We start from the raw sequence: 22,127 nt of genomic DNA, 5'->3' as shown, positions 1-22,127 counted from the left end.
CCTAAGTGTCAATATATTGTATCCTTCCATGGCCAGGCTGTGAGTAGAACTCTCAAAGCAGTCACAATTATATTATGAAATGACTGAGTTAATCAATTCATGAACAAAAATATCTATAGAAATGATAGGTCTTCTTTATATTTAATGTTTATTGAAAACCTATAATCATATGCTGCTATATGCATTATTATGTGAACCACCAAAAATGAGTTAAACGTAATGTATTTTGGTTTTCTCAGAGTCCTGAGTTCTTTATTAGTGAATCTGATAAGTTTACTAAGAATTTATTCAACTTACAAACCCTATATATGTTCATCAATAAAGCTTTGTGCAAGAAAATGAACTGTAGAACTCAACAGAAATGGAAATTTGAGAATTAGTATTTCTATACACTGTAATGGCAATATCTCTAACCTCCTTGAAGATCTAAAATATTTTATTGTGAATATTTTAAAAAATCATATCTTAGCGAAGAGAAACTGATAACAAAAATTATCAGTATCACTGGGATGTGCTTATTTGGTGTCTCGCAAAGGTTTTAACAACTTATACAGAACATATGAGGAAACTTCAAGCCCAAAATAGAACAGCATAAATATCCTATATTTATTGGACAGGAGTCCAGTGCTTTTTTTATTCATTTTAGGAAAACAGGTTATTGTGCAAAATGTACTAATGCCAAAAAATTCCTTCCTAGAAATTCTCTTATATCATCATCATCTTTCAACGCACCAGCCGTATCCCACTGAGGTGGGGTGACCCAAAAGGTAAAACAAAAGTTTCTCCCTTTATATTTAGTAATATATACAGGAGAAGGGGTTACTAGCCCCTTGCTCACAGCATTTTAGTCGCCTCTTACAACATGCATGGCTTACGGAGGAAGAATTCTGTTCCACTTCCCCATGGAGAAAATTCTCTTATATACCCTAACTTTATATATTTAGGGGAACACATAAATCTGTAGGGGTCATACAGTGTCTAGGGAATGAGGCAACTGGGTTTGATCCAAGGAAAGGGAGAACAAGTCACTAACCTGAGACTATCTCCTCATAAAAATAATAAGAACATAAGAAAGAAGGAGCACTGCAACAGGCCTACTGACCCATGCAGAGCAGGTCCATGTCTCCCCCTGAATTAGACCAATGACCCCCCCCCCCGGAGTAGCCCAATGACCCACCCAGTCTGATCATCTCCACTCAAGGATGGAGCACTGCACCAGACCCAGCAGCACAAGCTAGTCAGGTCCAACTCACATCCACCCACACCCACTCATGTATTTATCTAACCTATTTTTAAAACTACACAACTTTCCACCTTTTCTATATAATTGAACTGCAGTCACAATATTTCCCTATTTACCCATCAAATGCCATTTTGAAATTCATAAATGCAATAAACAGTTCCTGTCTCTTTTCCAAGTACTGCTCACATATGCTTAAATGTAAACATGTAAGCAACACACATTTACTTTACTGTTTGTTATTAGAAAATTTGCTGATCCCTTGTAAACAATGTGATATATTTTTGATAGGACAGTTTGGAAAAATCTAGTATGAATATTAAAATTTAGGATGCATATAGAGCATTATCTCTGGCTAGAATTGAAATGCTGTTTATTCATGTTATCAATTCAAATTATCCTACAGACTGGTAAAAATACAGGAAAATTTTCATATGCAAATCACTGATTGAACAAATAATAATATATTAATAGCTATGTTCAATGACAAATTCACTCTTCACAAGACTGGTCCAAAACCAAGTTGATTCCACAGGGAGAGTGCAGTTGCCCTGTCTATAAGCCCCCTACTACTACATTGCAGTTAACCAAGAGATTACTTGTTCCAAATTCACTTGTATTTCATGTCATTATATATAATCCCATCCATCAAAATACTGTTTCATCCACTTGAACACATCAGCCAATTCCCAAGGCAAAAATGGCCCAAAGAAAAACACAATCACCATAATTTACTCCCTAGCTATCTTTTCAGAAGTGCATGGACATTACAATCCAAATGATCTACTGAACCACAATATGCCCACCCATCACTCATTCCCTCACTTTATGCACACATACTAGTATGAAGGTACCAAAATGCTTAAGCTTTTCATTGTTCAACCAAAATGCTAGTATTCAGAATTGTTTCCTTCACATGCATAAAAAATTAAAAAAAAAATTCTCATTAGGGTGACTATAAATTCACATATTACGGTTGATTTTAATGACAGCTTCTACACAAGTCAAGTCTTTACAAATACACAGCAGAAGAAAAAGATATGAGTATTGTTACACGTTTAGCAGTTTACTGCATACTAATATCTGAGCAATCTGGGCAAGTCTCTGATAAAATAAATTTTCTGTGATCCAACTTATAAAATGAATCTTACTACCAGGTATATGAGAGAAAAACTGTCACAGCTATTTTGTCTTTTAACAGATGGAAATTCAATTTCCATGACTAGAATTTACTTGGGATTATTTTTTGTACTACAAAATACAATATAAATTCTGATAGGATTACAGGAATGGAGGCATAATTTTTTCCCTGACATACTCAATGCAAATGAAATACAGATGGCAATATTATAAGTAATAATGTATAACATGTAAGGCCCATGCACTCTCCAAACCATATAGCACCTCAACACAAAATGATTTACCAATCCACATTCTCATATACAGAACCATTGACATACCAGTTCAATTTTTGGCAGACATTACCTGTGTAATAGCATTCCAACAGATTAAGGACCAACTTTTTTAACTGGACATTACTGCTATTAAACTACTAAAAATGAGAAAAACGACCCATGATCAGTTGCACCTCAGCAACAAAAAACCCAAAGAATGAAGAACCAAATGTCAAAAATGGAAACCCAGCCAGGGTCAACATAATATAATACTTTGTCAAAATCTACTATTTGGAGAGAGCATGGTTAATACAAATGTAAAAGCAAGGAGCAATAGTTTCCTTGAAACAGGGATACTGCATAATATATTTCAAAAAATGAATTCTTCACTTTCTTCAAAAGTACAATATCAACAATACAAAAATGCAGTCTATTTTAACTAATTTCTCCTTAAGGCTTCATAATCTATAGGGAATAATAACCAGTGAAACGAGTGTTTGTCTTCTTTGATACACAGGTGATATACAGTGCTTTCACTATTATCCAATACTGTTTCTTTCAGTTTGGTAAGAAAGTATTTCCAGAATTAACTAGCAATGCCTGTGCAGCCAAATGTAAGAAAAATGAATTGATGAGCCTAAAATGAACAATCTTACAATAAGACAGCAGATTATTATGAATACTTGTTTTCTTACATTAATGAGAAATTATATAATCATATTTGAAAAAGAACTAAGCATCAATGACATGTAATTCAATTTCACTTTATTCAGCGATATAATTCTTTATACTGAACATATTAAGCAACAAACTGGCCAGCTTGCATCAATGTATGATTCTTGTAAACCTCTCAAGAGCCCTCTATTAAAATGGATAATGGGAAAAAACTGTGTATCTCTTTCTCGAATGTGTAACAATAAAAAAACTCAATGTAGGTTATTTATTTACAACCCACCACAGCAACACTCTCAGCATGGTCTATTATCCTTTGTATTCCATACTCAGCTCATCACAGAGGTCTCCCAACCACTCACCTGCTGCAATACCTAGCCTTTGCTCATCACAGTCCACTGTGTAGCACCACAAAATTAGGTTGATGTGATAATACTCTGTCCTAAATAACACCCTAGTTATTGCCAAAGTTTAGTGGCCAGGGTGGTGGTACCCATTCCGAGGCCAGCAGTCGTAGCTGGGCCAGACATTGGCTGGGGAATACTGCCAGTGACCGGGCTGGCAGACACACTTCCAACACTCATCCCTCCCACCATCGTGGTCACGCCTCCCAAATTATGAACCTGGCCCATTACTGGAGTTTGGGCACCAATGTTGAGACCTGCCATCTGAGACTGTATCTGAAAATATAGCAAAATTAAGTATTCACTACATTCACAACGCCGAGTTACACACTACAAACGATAAAAATCAGATTACCAGCACCATATTATATCTGTGTGTGCACTGCATACATTTCCAGCAGTTAGTTTTTGCAGTTAATTTTTGTAATACCCACTTGTTACCACAATAGCATTTTTCTTTATCTTTTACTCTACAAGCACACATTCCATAAGACTATACCATGACCATGCCTACGAAATTATTCAACAGAACATAAAGCATATTCTGAAGAAGAAAAAAAAATGGATGATAATGGGTGGCAGTGGGTCAACTGTAGTACTGGCAATGGATGACAGTACTGATGAGTGGTGGGTGCCAAAAGTGCCAAGGAATGATGATGGGTGGTGGACTGCAATGATGCAGAGTGGTGGTAGAAGGATGTTATAATACTAATAACAGTTATAATTCAAGAGCATGGGGCTAGTAACCCCTTTCTCCTGTATATATTACTAAATGCAAAAGGAGAAACTTTTGTTTTTCCTTTTGGGCCACCCCGCCTCAGTGGGATACGGCTGGTGTGCTGAAAGAAAGAACAGTTATAATTATAGTCTTTACAGTACTGTAGCTGTAATAAAATAAATACCTGAGCAAATGGATTTGCTGCTGAAAGCTGTATAGCTGTGGGCAGACCCTGAGGCATTCCATTGGCAAAGAAAGGGTTAGGAACACCAGCTGCTCCTGGTATACCAGCCTGAAAAAAGATGTCAAATATAACATGCATACATGCTGTGTGTGAGTCTTGTGTGGCCAATACACAGTCATGTGAGAGCCATTTCCCGATGTGACGGTGATGGAAAAAAGCTGACCAAGAACCTAACTGTTACTTGATCAAGAACAGTCTGTTGTCCTCTTAACTTGGACCAATGAACCACCACCTGTCTAGCTTCTATTTCCCTACCAATGAAGCATGTTGTCCACCTGAGGGTTGAAATTCCACAGGCAGGTTCAACTTTAAAAGAAATTAAAAAACAAGAAGTTTATGGGTCACCATACACTGTAGATGCACAGGGCAGTGTTTAGTTTGGTCTCTGCATGTCATGGCCATCCTGAGGGAGTCGAAGACCACCCAGTACAGCAAAGACCGTAATTTTCCCACCAGGTAAATAAAGGATTTGCCATCAGGGAGTCCTAATTCCTAGAAAACCTTGAACAACTCTTTGTAATATAATCTGCATGTTTAAAATTTTGTGGAGACAAAAAACGTTATCTATGGAGGCAAAGAAGGGAATGTATGAAAGTATAGTAGTACCAACACTCTTATATGGGTGTAAAGCTTGGGTTGTGAATGCAGCAGCGAGGAGGCGGTTGGAGGCAGTGGAGATATCCTGTCTAAGGGCAATGTGTGGTGTAAATATTATGCAGAAAATTTGGAGTGTGGAAATTAGGAGGTGGTGTGGAGTTAATAAAAGTATTAGTCAGAGGGCTGAAGAGGGGTTGTTGAGGTGGTTTGGTCATTTAGAGAGAATGGATCAAAGTAGAATGACATGGAGAGCGTTTAAGTCTCTAGCGGAAGGAAGGCGGGGTAGGGGTCGTCCTTGAAAAGGTTGGAAGGAAGGGGTAAGGGAGGTTTTGTGGGCGAGGGGCTTGGACTTCCAGCAGGCGTGCGTGAGAGCGTGTTCAATAGGAGTGAATGGAGACGAATGGTATTTGGGACCTGACTAGCTGTTGGAGTGTGAGCAGGGTAATATTTAGTGAAGGGATTCAGGGAAACCAGTTATTTTTATATAGCCGGACTTGAGTCCTGGAAATGGGAAGTACAATGCCTGCACTCTAAAGGAGGGGTTTGGGATATTGGCAGTTTGGAGGGATATGTTGTGTATCTTTATATGTATATGCTTCTAAGCTGTTGTGTTCTGAGAACCTCTGCAAAAACAGTGATTATGTGTGAGTGAGGTGAAAGCGTTGAATGATGATGAAAATATTTTCTTTTTGGGTCACCCTGCCTCGGTAGGAGATGGCCGACTTGTAAAAAAAAAAAAAAAAAGTTACAATTTTGGAAAATTATGCTTAAAAATTTCAATAAATAAAATAGTCCTACTCTGCATTTCCCTATCATTTTTATTTTAAATGTCATTGCTCTTTCAACATACAAAATACTTACATTCTGCTTAATGTTTAACCCATTCAGGGTTTCGGCCGTACTAGTACGGCTTACGTGCCAGGGTCCTTGACGTACTAGTACTCATAAATTCTAGCGCCTTCAAATCTAGTGAGAGAAAGCTGGTAGGCCTACATATGAAAGAATGGGACTATGTGGTCAGTGTGCGCAGTATAAAAAAAATCCTGCAGCAAACAGTGTGTAATGAGAAAAAAAAAAAAACTTTGACCGTGTTTTTGGATTAAAACAGCGACTTTGCACTGTATTTTCGTATGGTATTTATTGTTGTATTCTAGTTTTCCTGGTCTCATTTGATAGAATGAAAGACATATTACAGAAATTGAGATGATTTTTGACTGGTTTTTACAATGAAAAGTACCTTGAAATTGAGCTCAAAGTAGCAGAAATGTTCGATTTTTACCAAAGTTCAAAAGTAAACAAATCATGCTAAGCGTCCAATACACATCAACTGGCGAGTCTAATATTTTTTCACAAGTGCGCCGATATTATTTATACCATTTCTACACTAATGCAGTAGTCTGCATAACAGTAAATCTTCTATTTTTTGCGAGAATAAAAATTCAAAATGGAAAGCAAAAGAATGTAAGAGGGGTGTGGAGACATGACTAATGAACAGAGGAAATGTTATTTTAGTGCCAGGAATGTCTTTCTTGTTTATTCTGAACCCTATTTGGAAATTGGCATCTTTTGAAATTTGTGTGAAATTGGCAAAATTGCTAAATTCTGACCACTGTATTGGATAGTTGAAATCGGTAAATGGGTGGTTTCTTGTACTCATTCGATAGAAAAAATGGAGTTCTAGCAAAATAGGTATGATTTTTGTCGACTAGTACATTGGAATTGGCTGAAAATAGGGCTCAAAGTGGGCAAAATCGCCGATGCATAAACCATTGTCGAGACCGCTAACTTCGCGAGAGCATAATTCCGTAAGTTTTCCAACAAATTTCATACTTTTGGTGTCATCATGATCGGGGAAAAGATTCTCTATCTTTTCATAAGAAAAATTTTTTTTTTTTTTTTTTTTGGGGGGGGGGGGGGAAATTGGGGGGTACCCAGAGAACAAGTCTCTGAGAGGGCCTGTGGACCCTGAAAGGGTTAAAAAATACCCACTTACAGACATCCAGCAAGCATGCATGAAAGTGTTAGAACAAAGTTAGTAGAAACAGGTGGTTTGGGAAAATTTATGTCCAGTTGAAGCGTGAGCAATGTAATCTATGAAAATATTCAGGTAAACTGGTCACCTGGATTTGTGTTCTGTGGCGAGATGCACTAGGCCTGCACTTTGAAAAGTTAGGTGAAAAAGTTATGGTTTGGTGGGTCATCATTAACCTTACTGGAAAGACAGCTATAAATTTAGCAAGTGAATGTTTTCCTCAACTGGTCACTTGTCCCTGGCAGGAAACAAATAAAAAATGCATAGTTTCATTCCAATGATAATAAACTATAATGGTAATAAACTTTAAGTGTAAAACAGGAGAGAAAGTTTTTTTTTTTTTTTAACAAGTCAGCCGTCTCCCACCGAGGCAGGGTGACCCAAAAAAAGAAATAAAATCCCCAAAAAGAAAATACTTTCATCATCATTCAACACTTTCACCACACTCACACATTATCACTGTTTTTGCAGAGGTGCTCAGAATACAACAGTTTAGAAGCATACACATATAAAGATACACAACATATCCCTAGCCACATGGTGACTATCTTCTCTTAGTTAATATTAAGGATTATGCTGGAAGAATTATGTTTATTTTATACCTAGATGTGCATTAGTTATGATTCCATGACATTTTGAAAAAATTACACATCTAAAAATTCTTAACTATCACTGATTAGAATAAAAATGTTCTTCAGCAAAATCCGTCAATAACCTTGACAGCTATTGTATTTCCAGACATTCCCTTTAATAAACTCCTAATTCTCTAATTTATGCATCAATTAATATGCATCTCTTTCTAAAAATATCATGTACAATTTCTCTCTCATAAAAGAAGCACAGTTTTATTCATTAACGTACCTGAGTCATAAACATCACATTTTGTTGTTGCTGTGACATCAGTGCACCATTCTGCATTACAGGAGGGGGTTGTCCCATAGATTGTCCAGGAGGCGGCCCTGCCATATATACATTGCTAGGAACACCAAATATGCTTGCCGGTTGAGGTTGTGCAGGAGCCTGGCCATACAGAGCAAGGATAGAGTCTTTAGTCAACTTATCTGTGCCACCCTCAGGTAACTTCTGGTTAAAGAAGTTCTCTTCATCAGCCTTAGTTGAATCACCTGAAGTAGGTGGAATAGAGGAGGCTATGCTGGGTGCACTACTAATGCTGCTGGACTGACTGGCTGGTGCTGCCAGGAATTCTCCAAAGGGATCAGCATTATCGCTAGTCGTTCCATTTGTTGACAAGGCATCTAAAATAAAAATGCTAATATAGATAATGATTCATGGTAAATCTAGTGTTTACAGATTTCTTTACAAAAAAAAAAATAACCTACAGTGTGATCATCCATTTATTAAAGATGATCATACTACTGTACTTTTCATTACATCAGTGCATGATTTAAAATATAAATATGATAAAATTAATGGAGTTAGTGTTAAATCATAAAGCTACTGATTAATAATTATGAGGAAGGCTAAGAACTTAAAAACCCCACTCTAAATAAAACTATGAAGGCACAATTTTAATTAATTAAAAAATATAATAGCAGTACTAACCAAGTCCTAAAAGATCTTGTGTTGCACTGCTGGTGGTGGTGGTTGTAGTGGTGGTTGCCTTGGCCGAGGACGTGGCATTTTTAGCCAATGTGGATGGGGAAGGAGACGAGCTTTTACTCCCAGGCGCTTTTGGCAAAGGTTTGGGGGAGACACTGGAGCCTCTTGTGTTGCTACGGCCACTGATAGTAGAAGGCAATTCTACTGTCCCACTGGCCTAGAGTAATCATTGCAATAATCATTAATGGGGGAAAAGCTAGAAATACCCCAAGGAAAGGCCAGGAAAGGGTAGGAGGAGGGCAAAGGGGGATTTTCGCAACAAAAGCTTGAGCATCCTGCAGGAAGGACTGCATGAAGCAGTCCTGACTAGTGAGGTTGCTAATGGGTAGGCCTGGTCTGGGAGAAAAGCTCAAGGAAAATGATCCCTAGATTCGATAAAAGTTGCATCTTGCCAGTTTAAAGTTTGGGTCAAAATGATTAGGTTGGGATGCATGAGAGCTTTGAACATGGGTTGTATAGAAAAATGGATCCAGAGAGCATCTAAGAAACACCTTTTTAGAAATGAGTACATTACTGATCTTTCAATGGAATCTAATTATGAAGATAATACGTATAAGTACGTATAACCATGTTCCTGTGGTATCACCATACATACATTATGCAGCTATGTTCTAGATTTATTTGAACTCCTTTATCACTTGTTTAAATGGATGTCTCATATTATCTTTGTGTTACACTACATTACAGTGGCAGTACCCAGTAAGAGTATTTTCACATGAAAAGCCAATTACTGGGAATTCCAATCACTGTTTCATCGGTAAAAATATATTACCAACACAGCATGGCTGCCACCATCAGTACAGTCATTTCCAGAGTTCTGATTAAGCAGTGACCTCGTTTTAACCCTTCATGGGGGATTTTATTTTCTCATTAAAGGAATTTACCTAACAATTTTACACTATTACCATAAACTACAGTGTTATAATATTCAAAGAAAAATATGCCTACAGAGTATATACAGTACATGTTTTTCAAGATAATACATGTTGCAGACAGGTTGGTTGAGGGCACATAATATACAGTAGACCATCGTTTAACACTGTTTTGTTTGGCATGTTTTGGTTATAGCACTATTGAAGAATTGCAGCATATTTTTGTATAACACTTCGTAAAATTAACTTAACATGGCTCAGTTTGCGGGAGGGAAAAAATTTGGAGCTTTGCCCATGGGGTACACTCTGCCTGGCTGTGGGTTAGACCAGTGAGCCAATGGGGGAGACCTATTGCCATCCCCCATCACCCTCCACTACTCCCACTACCCTTGTCCCAGCCTTGGGTTCATACGTGAGTAGGACCATCCACTGCTAGGTAAATATGAGTAAATATGAGTTTGTGTGATGACTGGCTGACTTACTAACTTGACTGATTTACTTACTGATTTACTGACTTGACTGGCTGACTTATTGACTTGACTGACTTATGCACACTCCAGTACAACCATTGACTTCAGTACCAGACCCTCTACCATCCACCTCAGCCCAGTAGGGCCACAGCATAACTCTCCACAATCATCCACAAACACCAGCACCCAAAGTAAAAACAACATAATACATCACGACAATGAACTACAATTACATATTCACTTTTATTTTTGTAAGATCTGTTGGTCTAAAAAAAAAGTTGTTGGGCTTTTTGGGGGCTCTCAGAAACGTAACCCTATTTTTCCCATAAGCTCTCCAGTTTGTCTAATACGGTTTTAAACTACCATGGTGTTTTCATGAACATAACTACCATGTTAAACGACGGTCTACTGTACCCTCAAAGACAAGATTCTGTGATACAGTACACAATATATGCCATATACACTTGTTGTCTCTTCTTTAATTAACAAGATGACTGTGTATATAAATAAATCACTTTAAAAATCTCACTATTTTTAATGTCAAAATGGGCAAAATTAATAAATCAATAAAATCAACTCATGAGGGGGGTTAAGAGATGACCAAGACAAGAGGAGTATCAAGCCTCCACAATGTTTGGTGCTGAATGACCCACTTAACATGACAAAAAAAATTTAATGATGACAAACAAAAAAAATTACATATTAATGAGACAATGCTGTGCAACATGGTACAGTGGAACCTCAAATATCGAACTTAATCCGTTCCAGGAGTTAGTTCTAAATTCAAAAAGTCTGAAAAGCGAAGCAATATTTTCCATAAGAAATAATGGAAATAAAATTAATCCGTTCTAGAAACCCAAAAATATTCACACAAAAAAATACATTTTATAAAACTCTTCACTGCTTTCAGTAACCTACCTCCTACACCATACACTTGCAACATCTGCCACATTGCCCCCCTATCCACCCTGTCATACGCCTTTTCCAAATCCATAAATGCCACAAAGACCTCTTTAGCCTTATCTAAATACTGTTCACTTATATGTTTCACTGTAAACACCTGGTCCACACACCCCCTACCTTTCCTAAAGCCTCCTTGTTCATCTGCTATCCTATTCTCCGTCTTACTCTTAATTCTTTCAATTATAACTCTACCATACACTTTACCAGGTACACTCAACAGACTTATCCCCCTATAATTTTTGCACTCTCTTTTATCCCCTTTGCCTTTATACAAAGGAACTATGCATGCTCTCTGCCAATCCCTAGGTACCTTACCCTCTTCCATACATTTATTAAATAATTGCACCAACCACTCCAAAACTATATCCCCACCTGCTTTTAACATTTCTATCTTTATCCCATCAATCCCGGCTGCCTTACCCCCTTTCATTTTACCTACTGCCTCACGAACTTCCCCCACACTCACAACTGGCTCTTCCTCACTCCTACAAGATGTTATTCCTCCTTGCCCTATACACGAAATCACAGCTTCCCTATCTTCATCAACATTTAACAATTCCTCAAAATATTCCTTCCATCTTCCCAATACCTCTACCTCTCCATTTAATAACTCTCCTCTCCTATTTTTAACTGACAAATCAATTTGTTCTCTAGGCTTTCTTAACTTGTTAATCTCACTCCAAAACTTTTTCTTATTTTCAACAAAATTTGTTGATAACATCTCACCCACTCTCTCATTTGCTCTCTTTTTACATTGCTTCACCACTCTCTTAACTTCTCTCTTTTTCTCCATATACTCTTCCCTCCTTGCATCACTTCTACTTTGTAAAAACTTCTCATATGCTAACTTTTTCTCCCTTACTACTCTCTTTACATCATCATTCCACCAATCGCTCCTCTTCCCTCCTGCACCCACTTTCCTGTAACCACAAACTTCTGCTGAACACTCTAACACTACATTTTTAAACCTACCCCATACCTCTTCGACCCCATTGCCTATGCTCTCATTAGCCCATCTATCCTCCAATAGCTGTTTATATCTTACCCTAACTGCCTCCTCTTTTAGTTTATAAACCTTCACCTCTCTCTTCCCTGATGCTTCTATTCTCCTTGTATCCCATCTACCTTTTACTCTCAGTGTAGCTACAACTAGAAAGTGATCTGATATATCTGTGGCCCCTCTATAAACATGTACATCCTGAAGTCTACTCAACAGTCTTTTATCTACCAATACATAATCCAACAAACTACTGTCATTTCGCCCTACATCATATCGTGTATACTTATTTATCCTCTTTTCCTTAAAATATGTATTACCTATAACTAAACCCCTTTCTATACAAAGTTCAATCAAAGGGCTCCCATTATCATTTACACCTGGCACCCCAAACTTACCTACCACACCCTCTCTAAAAGTTTCTCCTACTTTAGCATTCAAGTCCCCTACCACAATTACTCTCTCACTTGGTTCAAAGGCTCCTATACATTCACTTAACATCTCCCAAAATCTCTCTCTCTCCTCTGCATTCCTCTCTTCTCCAGGTGCATACACGCTTATTATGACCCACTTCTCGCATCCAACCTTTACTTTAATCCACATAATTCTTGAATTTACACATTCATATTCTCTTTTCTCCTTCCATAACTGATCATTTAACATTACTGCTACCCCTTCCTTTGCTCTAACTCTCTCAGATACTCCAGATTTAATCCCATTTATTTCCCCCCACTGAAACTCTCCTACCCCCTTCAGCTTTGTTTCGCTTAGGGCCAGGACATCCAACTTCTTTTCATTCATAACATCAGCAATCATCTGTTTCTTGTCATCCGCACTACATCCACGCACATTTAAGCAACCCAGTTTTATAAAGTTTTTCTTCTTCTCTTTTTTAGTAATTGTATACAGGAGAAGGGGTTACTAGCCCATCAGAGAGTAATTATAGTTTTACATACAAACAACAAATATAGTGTTCAATTATGTATTAATAAATTTAAATAAACATATAAAATAACATTTTACTTACCTTTATTGAAGATTGGTGATGGCATCTGGAAGATAGGGAAGAGGAGAGAGGGAGTTGGGGTTAGTGTTTGGAAGGAGAATCCCCCTCCATGAGGACTTCAGGTATCAAAGACCTCTCTGGGGTTACTTCCTTTCTGTCTTTTAATGCCACTAGGACCAGCCTGAGAGTCAATGGACCCCTGTCTCTCAAAATAACTGTCCACAGTTCTCTGTTTATGGTGCCTCTTTAAGATTTCCCTAAAACGGGACATGGTTCTGTCACTGATCTTATTGCAAAGATGGCTCGTTTCAGCTTGCTCAGGGTGGTACTTCTCCACAAACATTTGAACATTCCCCTTGGACATCATTCCATTTCTGTATTATTTCCTTCTTCACATCTATGGTGTTTCTCACTTTCTTTGGGCCCATTGTAGCTTATTTCACAGTCGCACAAGCACTAAACACAATGAAATAATCGTAAAATGCTTGAATGAGAGCGCAGGTTAGTGTTCACTCAAGCATCAACAAGACCAGAATGGCTCACGGCGCCTGCGTGGGGACGCAGACAGAGCCAGCTGCCAGACAGATCCGGTACCCGGTGGTTCGAATATAAGGGCGAGTTCGATAATAGGGACAAAGTTGGTTCGAAAAAAGGGTTCTATTTTTGAAGAGTTCGATACGCGATATGTTCGAAATTTGAGGTTCCACTGTATTATTATATGTATTATTATTATACATATTATTATTATTATTATTATTATTATTATTATTATTATTATTATTATATAAATAATTTGTAATTTTTATTCACACAAAAAATGTACGATTTGCTGTTGTTTGTTATTGCAATAATTGTATAAATAATGTCAACCCATTCACGACTGCATATTGGAATGGACAGTGACGTAATTTATTTACTCTTAAACATAGCCAAGCAATGGCTCATTTCTCCTACGTTGAGCTCAATTTCAAGGTACTTTTCATTGTGAAAGCAATCAAAATCATATCTATTTCTGTAATACATCTTCCTTTCTATCAAATGAGACCAAAAAAACGAGAATACAATCATAAAAACCATACGAAAATACCGCTAAGGGGTGGCTAATTGCTGAGAAGTGAACTCCATTATTTATGCTTAGATTTCTTTCATTTTTGGTGTATGTTAAGAAGCATCTTTCCATCATACAGTGCCCAAGTTTCAATAAGATAGCCCAACAAACAAATGAGATACAATTCCCAAGATCAAGAGCAAGAGCCCCTCACCAGTGTCAAGGAACCTGTCTTGAGGTCTGCTCGCTTATGGAAATTTTGCACGTGTATGGAAGCAAAAAATCGACCCATCGACTGCTCGTATTTGGAAAAACTCGCACGTGGACACACTCGCAACTAGAGGTTCCACTGTATTTAAGAATGTAAATACAGTGGAACCTCGGTTTTCATCTTTAGCCCTTGAACTGTCTAAATGTAGATCTACGTTTGTATGTGTAGCGCTCCAAACGTAGATCAACGTTTTATTTTTCGTTCCTTCAAATTTGGCACAATAGGCATGAGTCGCCTAGACATGAAAGAATGGGTCTGTGCACTCAGTGTGTGCAGTATTAAAAAATCTGAGAGCACTTAGTACCTTGTGGGAGCACCAGCTCAACTGAGTGCCAGCTAGAGCAAATAGCGTGGCAAATACAAGGGATTCACTGATGCCATGTCGCATTAACACTCCCATTTTAAGAGGAAAGTAAAAATAGGTTAGATAAATACATGTGTGGGTGGGTGTGAGTTGGACCTGACTAGCTTGTGCTACTAGGTCTGATGTCATGCTCCTTCCTTCAATGGATGTGACCTGACTAGGTGGGTCATTGATCTAAGCCAGAAGGGGTGGAGGGTGACATGGACTTGCCTTGCATGGGCCAGTAGGCCTGCTGCAGTGTTCCTTCTTTCTTATGTTCTTATGTATTCAGCAGGCTGGCTAGCTGACTGGCTGGCTGGCTTGCTTTGGCTGTCTTTGGCTCTCTGTCTATATCTCTATCTGTCTATCTATCTCTGTCTATATCTGTCTGTCTATATCTCTGCCTATCTATATCTCTGCCTATCTATATCTCTGCCTATCTATATCTCTGCCTATCTATATCTCTGCCTATCTATATCTCTATATCTCTGCCTATCTATATCTCTATATCTCTGCCTATCTATATCTCTATATCTCTGCCTATCTATATCTCTGCCTATCTATATCTCTGCCTATCTGTATCTGTCTATCTGTATCTGTCTATCTATATCTGTCTCACTCACATGCACATGTAAGTACAGTTATTATACATAAGTGTAAATTACCTAGGATAACCCAAAAATTCCAGGCACAGACGGACAGACAAACATGTTTGTGTGTATCAGTGAAAACAAAGCCAGGGTTCCCCAAGTGCCCATTTATCAAATGTCACAGTTGTCATAACACCATTCTTCAAGGAGTTTGATATACTATAAGGCAGGCAGGCAGGCGGGCAGGCAGGTAGGTTTGTGTGTAACAGTGATAACAAATACAGCGAGGGTTAGCTAAATACACGAGTGAGTGTGGATGGGCGTGAGTTGGACCTGATTAGCTTGTGCTACTAGGTCTGATGTCATGCTCCTTCCTTCAGTGCATGTGACCTGACTAAGTGGGTCAATGGTCTAAGCTGGGGGGAGGGGGAGAACATGGAACTCCCTTGCATGGGCCAGTAGGCCTGCTGTAGTGTTCCTTCTTTCTTATGTATTCGGCAGGCTGGCCGGATGGCCGGCTGGCTGGCTTTGGCTGTCTATCTATATCTCTGTATCTGTCTATATCTGTCTATTTATGTCTCTCTCACATGCACACATAAGTACAGTTATTATACAGTGTAAATTACCTAGGATAACCCAAAAATTCCAGGCAAAGATTGATAGACAGAGACAAGACATGTTTGTGTGTAACAGTGATAACAAATACAGAGAGCATTAGTTGGAGAAGTGGGCATTTATCAAATGTCACTGGGCTGTCAACAGTATAGGGATGCCTTTCATAACACCATGCTTCAAGGTATATGCCAGGGTATCTAAAATATTGCTGGGACCTATAAATACTTTGCATATATTTCTAGACAATAGTAAATAACCCAAGCATGTGTAAATGTTCACCAGTCAATGTGATTGTGACTATTTGAGCACTATTTCAGCACCTAATATTAGTGTCAGAACAAAGATTGGCTATGAAATCACAAGAACTATTATAAATTGCAATTATCAGAACATAAAAATATATAAATTAAAACAAAAACGAGAAAAAAAAGGTACATCGGCAACACTTCTGCAAGCGGCAGGAGTCGATGTTGCCATCAGGTGAGCATCCAGAGCCAACTTCACGGTTTTATATCTCGGTAAGTACTGACCCTAAAACTTTTTTTAATCCTATAACATGTAGAAAAATGTACTCTTCATTTTAAAAGAAAAGAAGATTTTTTTATTTTTCAAAATATTTGGAGCACCACACGAGTGAATGTACATCTACGTTTGAACAGTTTCAGGGTTAATTTGTTCCAGAAAGTCTGATGAAAACCGAATTCAAGAAAAACTGAAGCCATATTTCCCATAAGAAATACATAATGTAAATCCAATTAGTCCGTTCCAGACACCCAAAAGTATTAACAAAAAATACATTAATAGAGAATAACTATAGCTTTACATACAGGAAACAATGAGAAATAAATATAAAGGATTAATGAAATGGATATATGAACATTTAACATAACTTTTACCTTTATTGAAGACTCTTGTTGGCATACGCAAGACAGCAAGGAGGGGAGAGGAAGGAGAGGTTATTGTTTGAAAGGGAAACCCCCCTCCATAAGGACTTCAGGTATCAAGGCCCTATCTGGGGTTACTTCCCTTCTTTGTCTTTTACTGGCACTAGGACCAGCTTGAGTGGTCTGTTTCTGGCATCTCTAAGATTTGCCTAAAATGGGACAAAGCACTGTTATTGAACATGTTGCAGATATGGCTTGTAACAGCTTTAAGGTGATATTTCTCCACAAAACTTTGCAACTCACTCCACTTTGCACACATGTCCTTAATCACTGAAGAAGGCACATTCTCCTCTCTTTCTTCCTCCTCCTCCTCCGAAGCACTTCTATCATGTTTCTCAGAATTTTCCTTGGCCCCATGGTGGCTTATTTAGCAGTTGCACTCAATAAGCAAGCACAAAAAACACTGGGTTTTTATGAAATGTTTTGTATGAAAGCGCAGGGTAATGTTCACTCGACAAGAAACAAAGCCCGACTGACTCAGAATGCGTGCGTGGGATGCTTTGTGTGGGCATGGGCAGGCAGACACGTTTGGTATGGTGGACGAAAACTGAGGTGATGAACAAAACCTGTTACAAAATTTTGATGAAAAAAGTCGTCGAAAACCGAATTCGACGAAAACTGAGGTTCCACTGTACCTGGACCTCTTCATCCTTTTCAGTTTCAAGTGAAGATCAGTTATACCTACCTTTTCTCGCTTCTTTTTCCGTAACTGCTTTTCTAGTTCCAAGTCCCAAGTAGGATTCGGCATGGGGGGTGGTACCCATTCTCGTGCAATATATTTTTTGGCTTCATATTTTGCCCTAACAAACTGCTCTAATGCAGTGTCCATTTGTGGTCGTCGAAAACTGTCTGGAATGTTAGCTTCATATACAGCCCGAGCTCGGCTGTTTCCCATTTGCTGGATACACTGTCAATGATAAAAAAAATTTTAAAAACATATGTGAAATGAGCAAGTAAGTGAATAGGTAGAGTATTTGCAGGATTTGAAGGAGGAATTTAATAATTTCTTAGACATATTAGATCTGCCCATTTTCTTTCACAAACAAAAATACATTCCATGGATCTCTAACATTTGTCTACTTTTATGAAATACTATTGTATTTAGCTTTCTCAATGCCTGATATCTTAATGTAAACAGTTTAATGTAGTACACATTAAAATACTGAGGCCATTACACAATCTTCTCTCTGCAAGATATACTTTAATAAAGTGCATTATATTAATTCAGTGTACTGTCATTTTAGTTTTGACGTTTGTTGGAAAAGGTGTTCAAAACATGATTTTAATAAAAACAAATGCCAAACCCTTATGGGCCATACAGTCACACGATACAGAGTTGCTCTGGAGAGAGAGAATTTACCCCATTTAGAGGCATTCTGGAGAATAAAATACTGTATACTATTTTGTACTGTATACTATTTTGTACTGTATACTATTTTGTACTGTATACTATTTTGGATGGGTAAGACAGTGGAAGGCCTTGGTCAAATGACCAAAAGCTCCAGTGGTGGGTCATCATATGACCCACCACTGATGAATTTTACCTAATCTAACCTGCATACTGTTCAAAATAAAGTATACAATACAAAATTTAATGTATACCAAGAGGTATATAGTATCTTCAAAAAACTATACAGCCTCTCCTTACTTTGTGACATACTCATTTACCAACACTCGGACTTACAATGGGCTCTCTGACCAGTTTGCATACCTAAATAATGTATATTATAGCTGATTTCCTCTATTCTGTTTATTACAATATACAGTACACTAATGTATAAACATTTAAAAATATACCAGTAATGTTATAAATGATGCAAAGGTGACACTAAAACAGTATCAAAGATGGTTGACACAAACCATTATAGTATGCTCCTCATTTAGCGATGAATTTATTTACCAACGTGATCTTAGGAACAGAAATCCATGGTTAAGTGAGGAGAGGTTGTAAAGTATTCCGAGACACTTACCGCAACTTGCTGAGGCGTCCATGTATCGAGGTTGACACTCTTAACTCGAGATATGTGAACGCCCAAGTTGCGGTGAATTCCAGCACATCGTATACATAAGAAAATACCAAGGTTCCACGATGCCCATCTTGGACCTATTGAGATAATGTATTTGTCAATGCAAGACATATTAGAAAAAAAAAAGCTTGAATATTAATTGTACTGAAAAAAAATAATGCACAAAATTCATTTTGTTCATAATATGATGTAGTCTACAGTTTTATAATAAGGCAATTGCTAATTAGCAATATCATTAAACTGAATTTTAAGGGGAAAATTAATATTAAAATTAAAGTGGGTATTTTACACTCGAACGGTTACAGGCATTTCCTTTTTATATATATATTTTTGCTCAAAATGCCCTGCATGCTAGTGGCTTTCTTTCGTTCTTAACAATATTTTATTCTATGTTAACTACATTACCTGTATAATGCAGAAAAGAAACGAAATACTTGTATTTTCTATTTGCACGTGAACCTAACTCAGTGTGGTAATGCCTTAAAGACTCAGAATCAATACAATTCTTAAATAATAATACCGACCAACAATATTAAGTTTATTTAGGGTCAGGTACACATAAGTACAATTATCATACATGGTGTAAATTACATAGGATAACCCCCCAAAAAAAAGTCAAGACTTATTTCCATATAATCAGAAGTGCTAAACCTACAGGAGCCCTATCTGGCTCGATCCAAGGAGAGAATTGATCTAGTTCCTTGGATCGAGATCCTCTCAGCTCCCCCATGAAGGCACTTCCTACAGGACATTAAAATAAAAACACTAAATTCGTGCGGGTTCAACACATCCTTAATCAATTATTATTATAACCAAAAAGAAGCGCTAAGCCACAAGGGCTATACAGCTCTGCATCCTTAATAAAACTCAATAATTTGTTAAATTACCAGCAATCATCGTCAAATATTTAAAAATAATAAAGTACATGCAATAAAAAAGAACTTTTTTATTATTTACATACGAGAAAATAAAGAACATTTAACCTCAACACAAAATATCAATCTAATCTAATATCACTCTTAACACATCTAACCCAAATACATCTACTTTTTTGCCAGAAATGCTCTATATCCTATATGCCTAAAAGACTATGGAAATAATGTGTATTTGTACAGGAGGAAGCAAGACCCAGCTGAGCTGTCAGTAATGTTCACAGGTTTAAAAACCCGCCTACTTTTGGCGTCACAGTCCACGCAGTACTTGTTATCTTCGTCTTTGAGTAGATCTGAGAGGATACTCTGGCATTTTTCCTGCACCAACTTGTTTTTCTCCCTCTCGGATAATGTAGACATTTCCCCCAGACTGGCGGTGTCAACAACACTGTAGCAGCAGCAGCAGCAGCAAATATGGCGGAGTATAAGTGACGTGAACACTCACTCCCCCTTGATCCTCCTCTCACTCTCACCTTGATCCTCCTCTCTCACTCTTACCTTGATCCTCCTCTCTCACTCTTACCTTTATCATACTCTCTCACTCCCCCTTGATCCTTCTCTCTCACTCCCCCTTGATCCTCCTCTCTCACTCACCTTGATCCTCCTCTCTCACTCTCACCTTGATCCTCCCCTCTCACTCTTACCTTGATCATACTCCTCTCTCACTCTTACCTTGATCCTACTCTCTCACTCTCACCTTAATCCTCCTCTCTCACTCTCACCTTAATCCTCCTCTCTCACTCTCACCATGATCCTCCTCTTTCACTTCCCCCTTAAGATAAGATAAGATTTCGTTCGGATTTTTAACCCCGGAGGGTTAGCCACCCAGGATAACCCAAGAAAGTCAGTGCGTCATCGAGGACTGTCTAACTTATTTCCATTGGGGTCCTTAATCTTGTCCCCCAGGATGCGACCCACACCAGTCGACTAACACCCAGGTACCTATTTGCTGCTAGGTGAACAGGACAACAGGTGTAAGGAAACGTGTCGAAATGTTTCCACCCGCCGGGAATCGAACCCGGGCCCTCCGTGTGTGAAGTGGGAGCTTTAGCCACCAGACCACTGGGCCACCGGCCTCCTCTCTCACCTTGATCCTCCTCTCTCACTCTCACCTTGATCCTCCCCTCTCACTCTTACCTTGATCATACTCCTCTCTCACTCTTACCTTGATCCTACTCTCTCACTCTCACCTTAATCCTCCTCTCTCACTCTCACCATGATCCTCCTCTTTCACTCCCCCTTGATCCTCCTCTTTCACTTCCCCTTGATCCTCCTCTCTCACTCTCACCTTGATCCTCCTCTCGCACTCCCCCTTGATCCTCCTCTCTCACTCACCTTGATCCCCCTCTCTCACTCTCGCCTTGATCCTCCTCTCTCACTCCCCTTGCTCCTCCTCTCTCACTCACCTTGATCCTCCTCTCTCACTCCCTCTTGATCCTCCTCTCTCACTCTCACCTTGATCCTCCTCTCTCCCCTTGATCCTCCTCTCACTCTCACCTTGATCCTCCTCTCTCACTCTCACCTTGATCCTCTTCTCTCACTCTCACCTTGATCATCCTCTCTCAATCACCTTGATCCTCCTCTCTCACTCTCACCTTGATCCTCCTCTCTCACTCTCACCTTGATCCTCCTCTTTCACTCCCCCTTGATCCTCCTCTTTCACTCTCGCCTTGATTCTCCTCTCTCACTCACCTTGATCCTCCTCTCTCACTCACCTTGATCCTCCTCTCTCACTCTCACCTTGATCATCCTCTCTCACTCACCTTGATCCTCCTCCTGACGCCAAATGACTTCGAACAGGCGATAAATGACATGCCCATGCACTCTGCCCCAGGGCCAGACTCATGGAACTCCGTGTTCATCAAGAACTGCAAGAAGCCCATATCACGAGCTTTTACCATCCTATGGAGAGGGAGCATGGACACGGGGGTCGTCCCACAGTTACTAAAAACAACAGACATAGCCCCACTCCACAAAGGGGGCAGTAAAGCAATAGCAAAGAACTACAGACCGATAGCACTAACATCCCATATCATAAAAATCTTTGAAAGGGTCCTAAGAAGCAAGATCACCACCCATCTAGAAACCCATAAATTACACAACCCAGGGCAACATGGGTTTAGAACAG

General features: G+C 38.7%; 1 protein-coding gene across 1 annotated transcript; it reads right to left on the bottom strand.

Annotated features, from left to right (window-relative positions):
• Nucleotides 1–1,281: 1,281 nt before the first annotated feature.
• On the bottom strand, nt 1,282–20,425 carry LOC128687562 (stromal membrane-associated protein 1). Its single transcript, XM_053775042.2, has 7 exons — nt 20,242–20,425; nt 19,011–19,144; nt 17,726–17,947; nt 8,865–9,078; nt 8,163–8,557; nt 4,613–4,720; nt 1,282–3,986 (listed from the first exon to the last, which is right to left on the bottom strand). The coding sequence occupies exons 1-7, from the start codon at nt 20,357–20,359 to the stop codon at nt 3,765–3,767; spliced, it is 1,413 nt and encodes a 470-aa protein (XP_053631017.2). The 5' UTR covers nt 20,360–20,425; the 3' UTR covers nt 1,282–3,764.
• Between the last annotated feature and the right edge of the window lie 1,702 nt (nt 20,426–22,127).

This window comes from Cherax quadricarinatus, chromosome 11 (genome assembly GCF_038502225.1).
Source record: "Cherax quadricarinatus isolate ZL_2023a chromosome 11, ASM3850222v1, whole genome shotgun sequence".
Taxonomy (NCBI): Eukaryota; Metazoa; Arthropoda; class Malacostraca; order Decapoda; family Parastacidae; genus Cherax; species Cherax quadricarinatus.
Note: the sequence above shows the minus strand (reverse complement) of the source record. Positions and strands in the feature narration are given on the sequence as shown.

Excerpts from the sequence above, each read along its gene's own strand:
- LOC128687562 (XM_053775042.2), bottom strand. The coding sequence starts at position 20,359 with ATGTCTACATTATCCGAGAGGGAGAAAAACAAGTTGGTGCAGGAAAAA. Across the intron at positions 19,145-20,241 it reads CGTGGACTGTGACGCCAAAA|GTCCAAGATGGGCATCGTGG; the intron begins GTAGGCGGGTTT and ends TTATCTCAATAG. Across the intron at positions 9,079-17,725 it reads GGAAAAAGAAGCGAGAAAAG|GCCAGTGGGACAGTAGAATT; the intron begins GTAGGTATAACT and ends TGATTACTCTAG.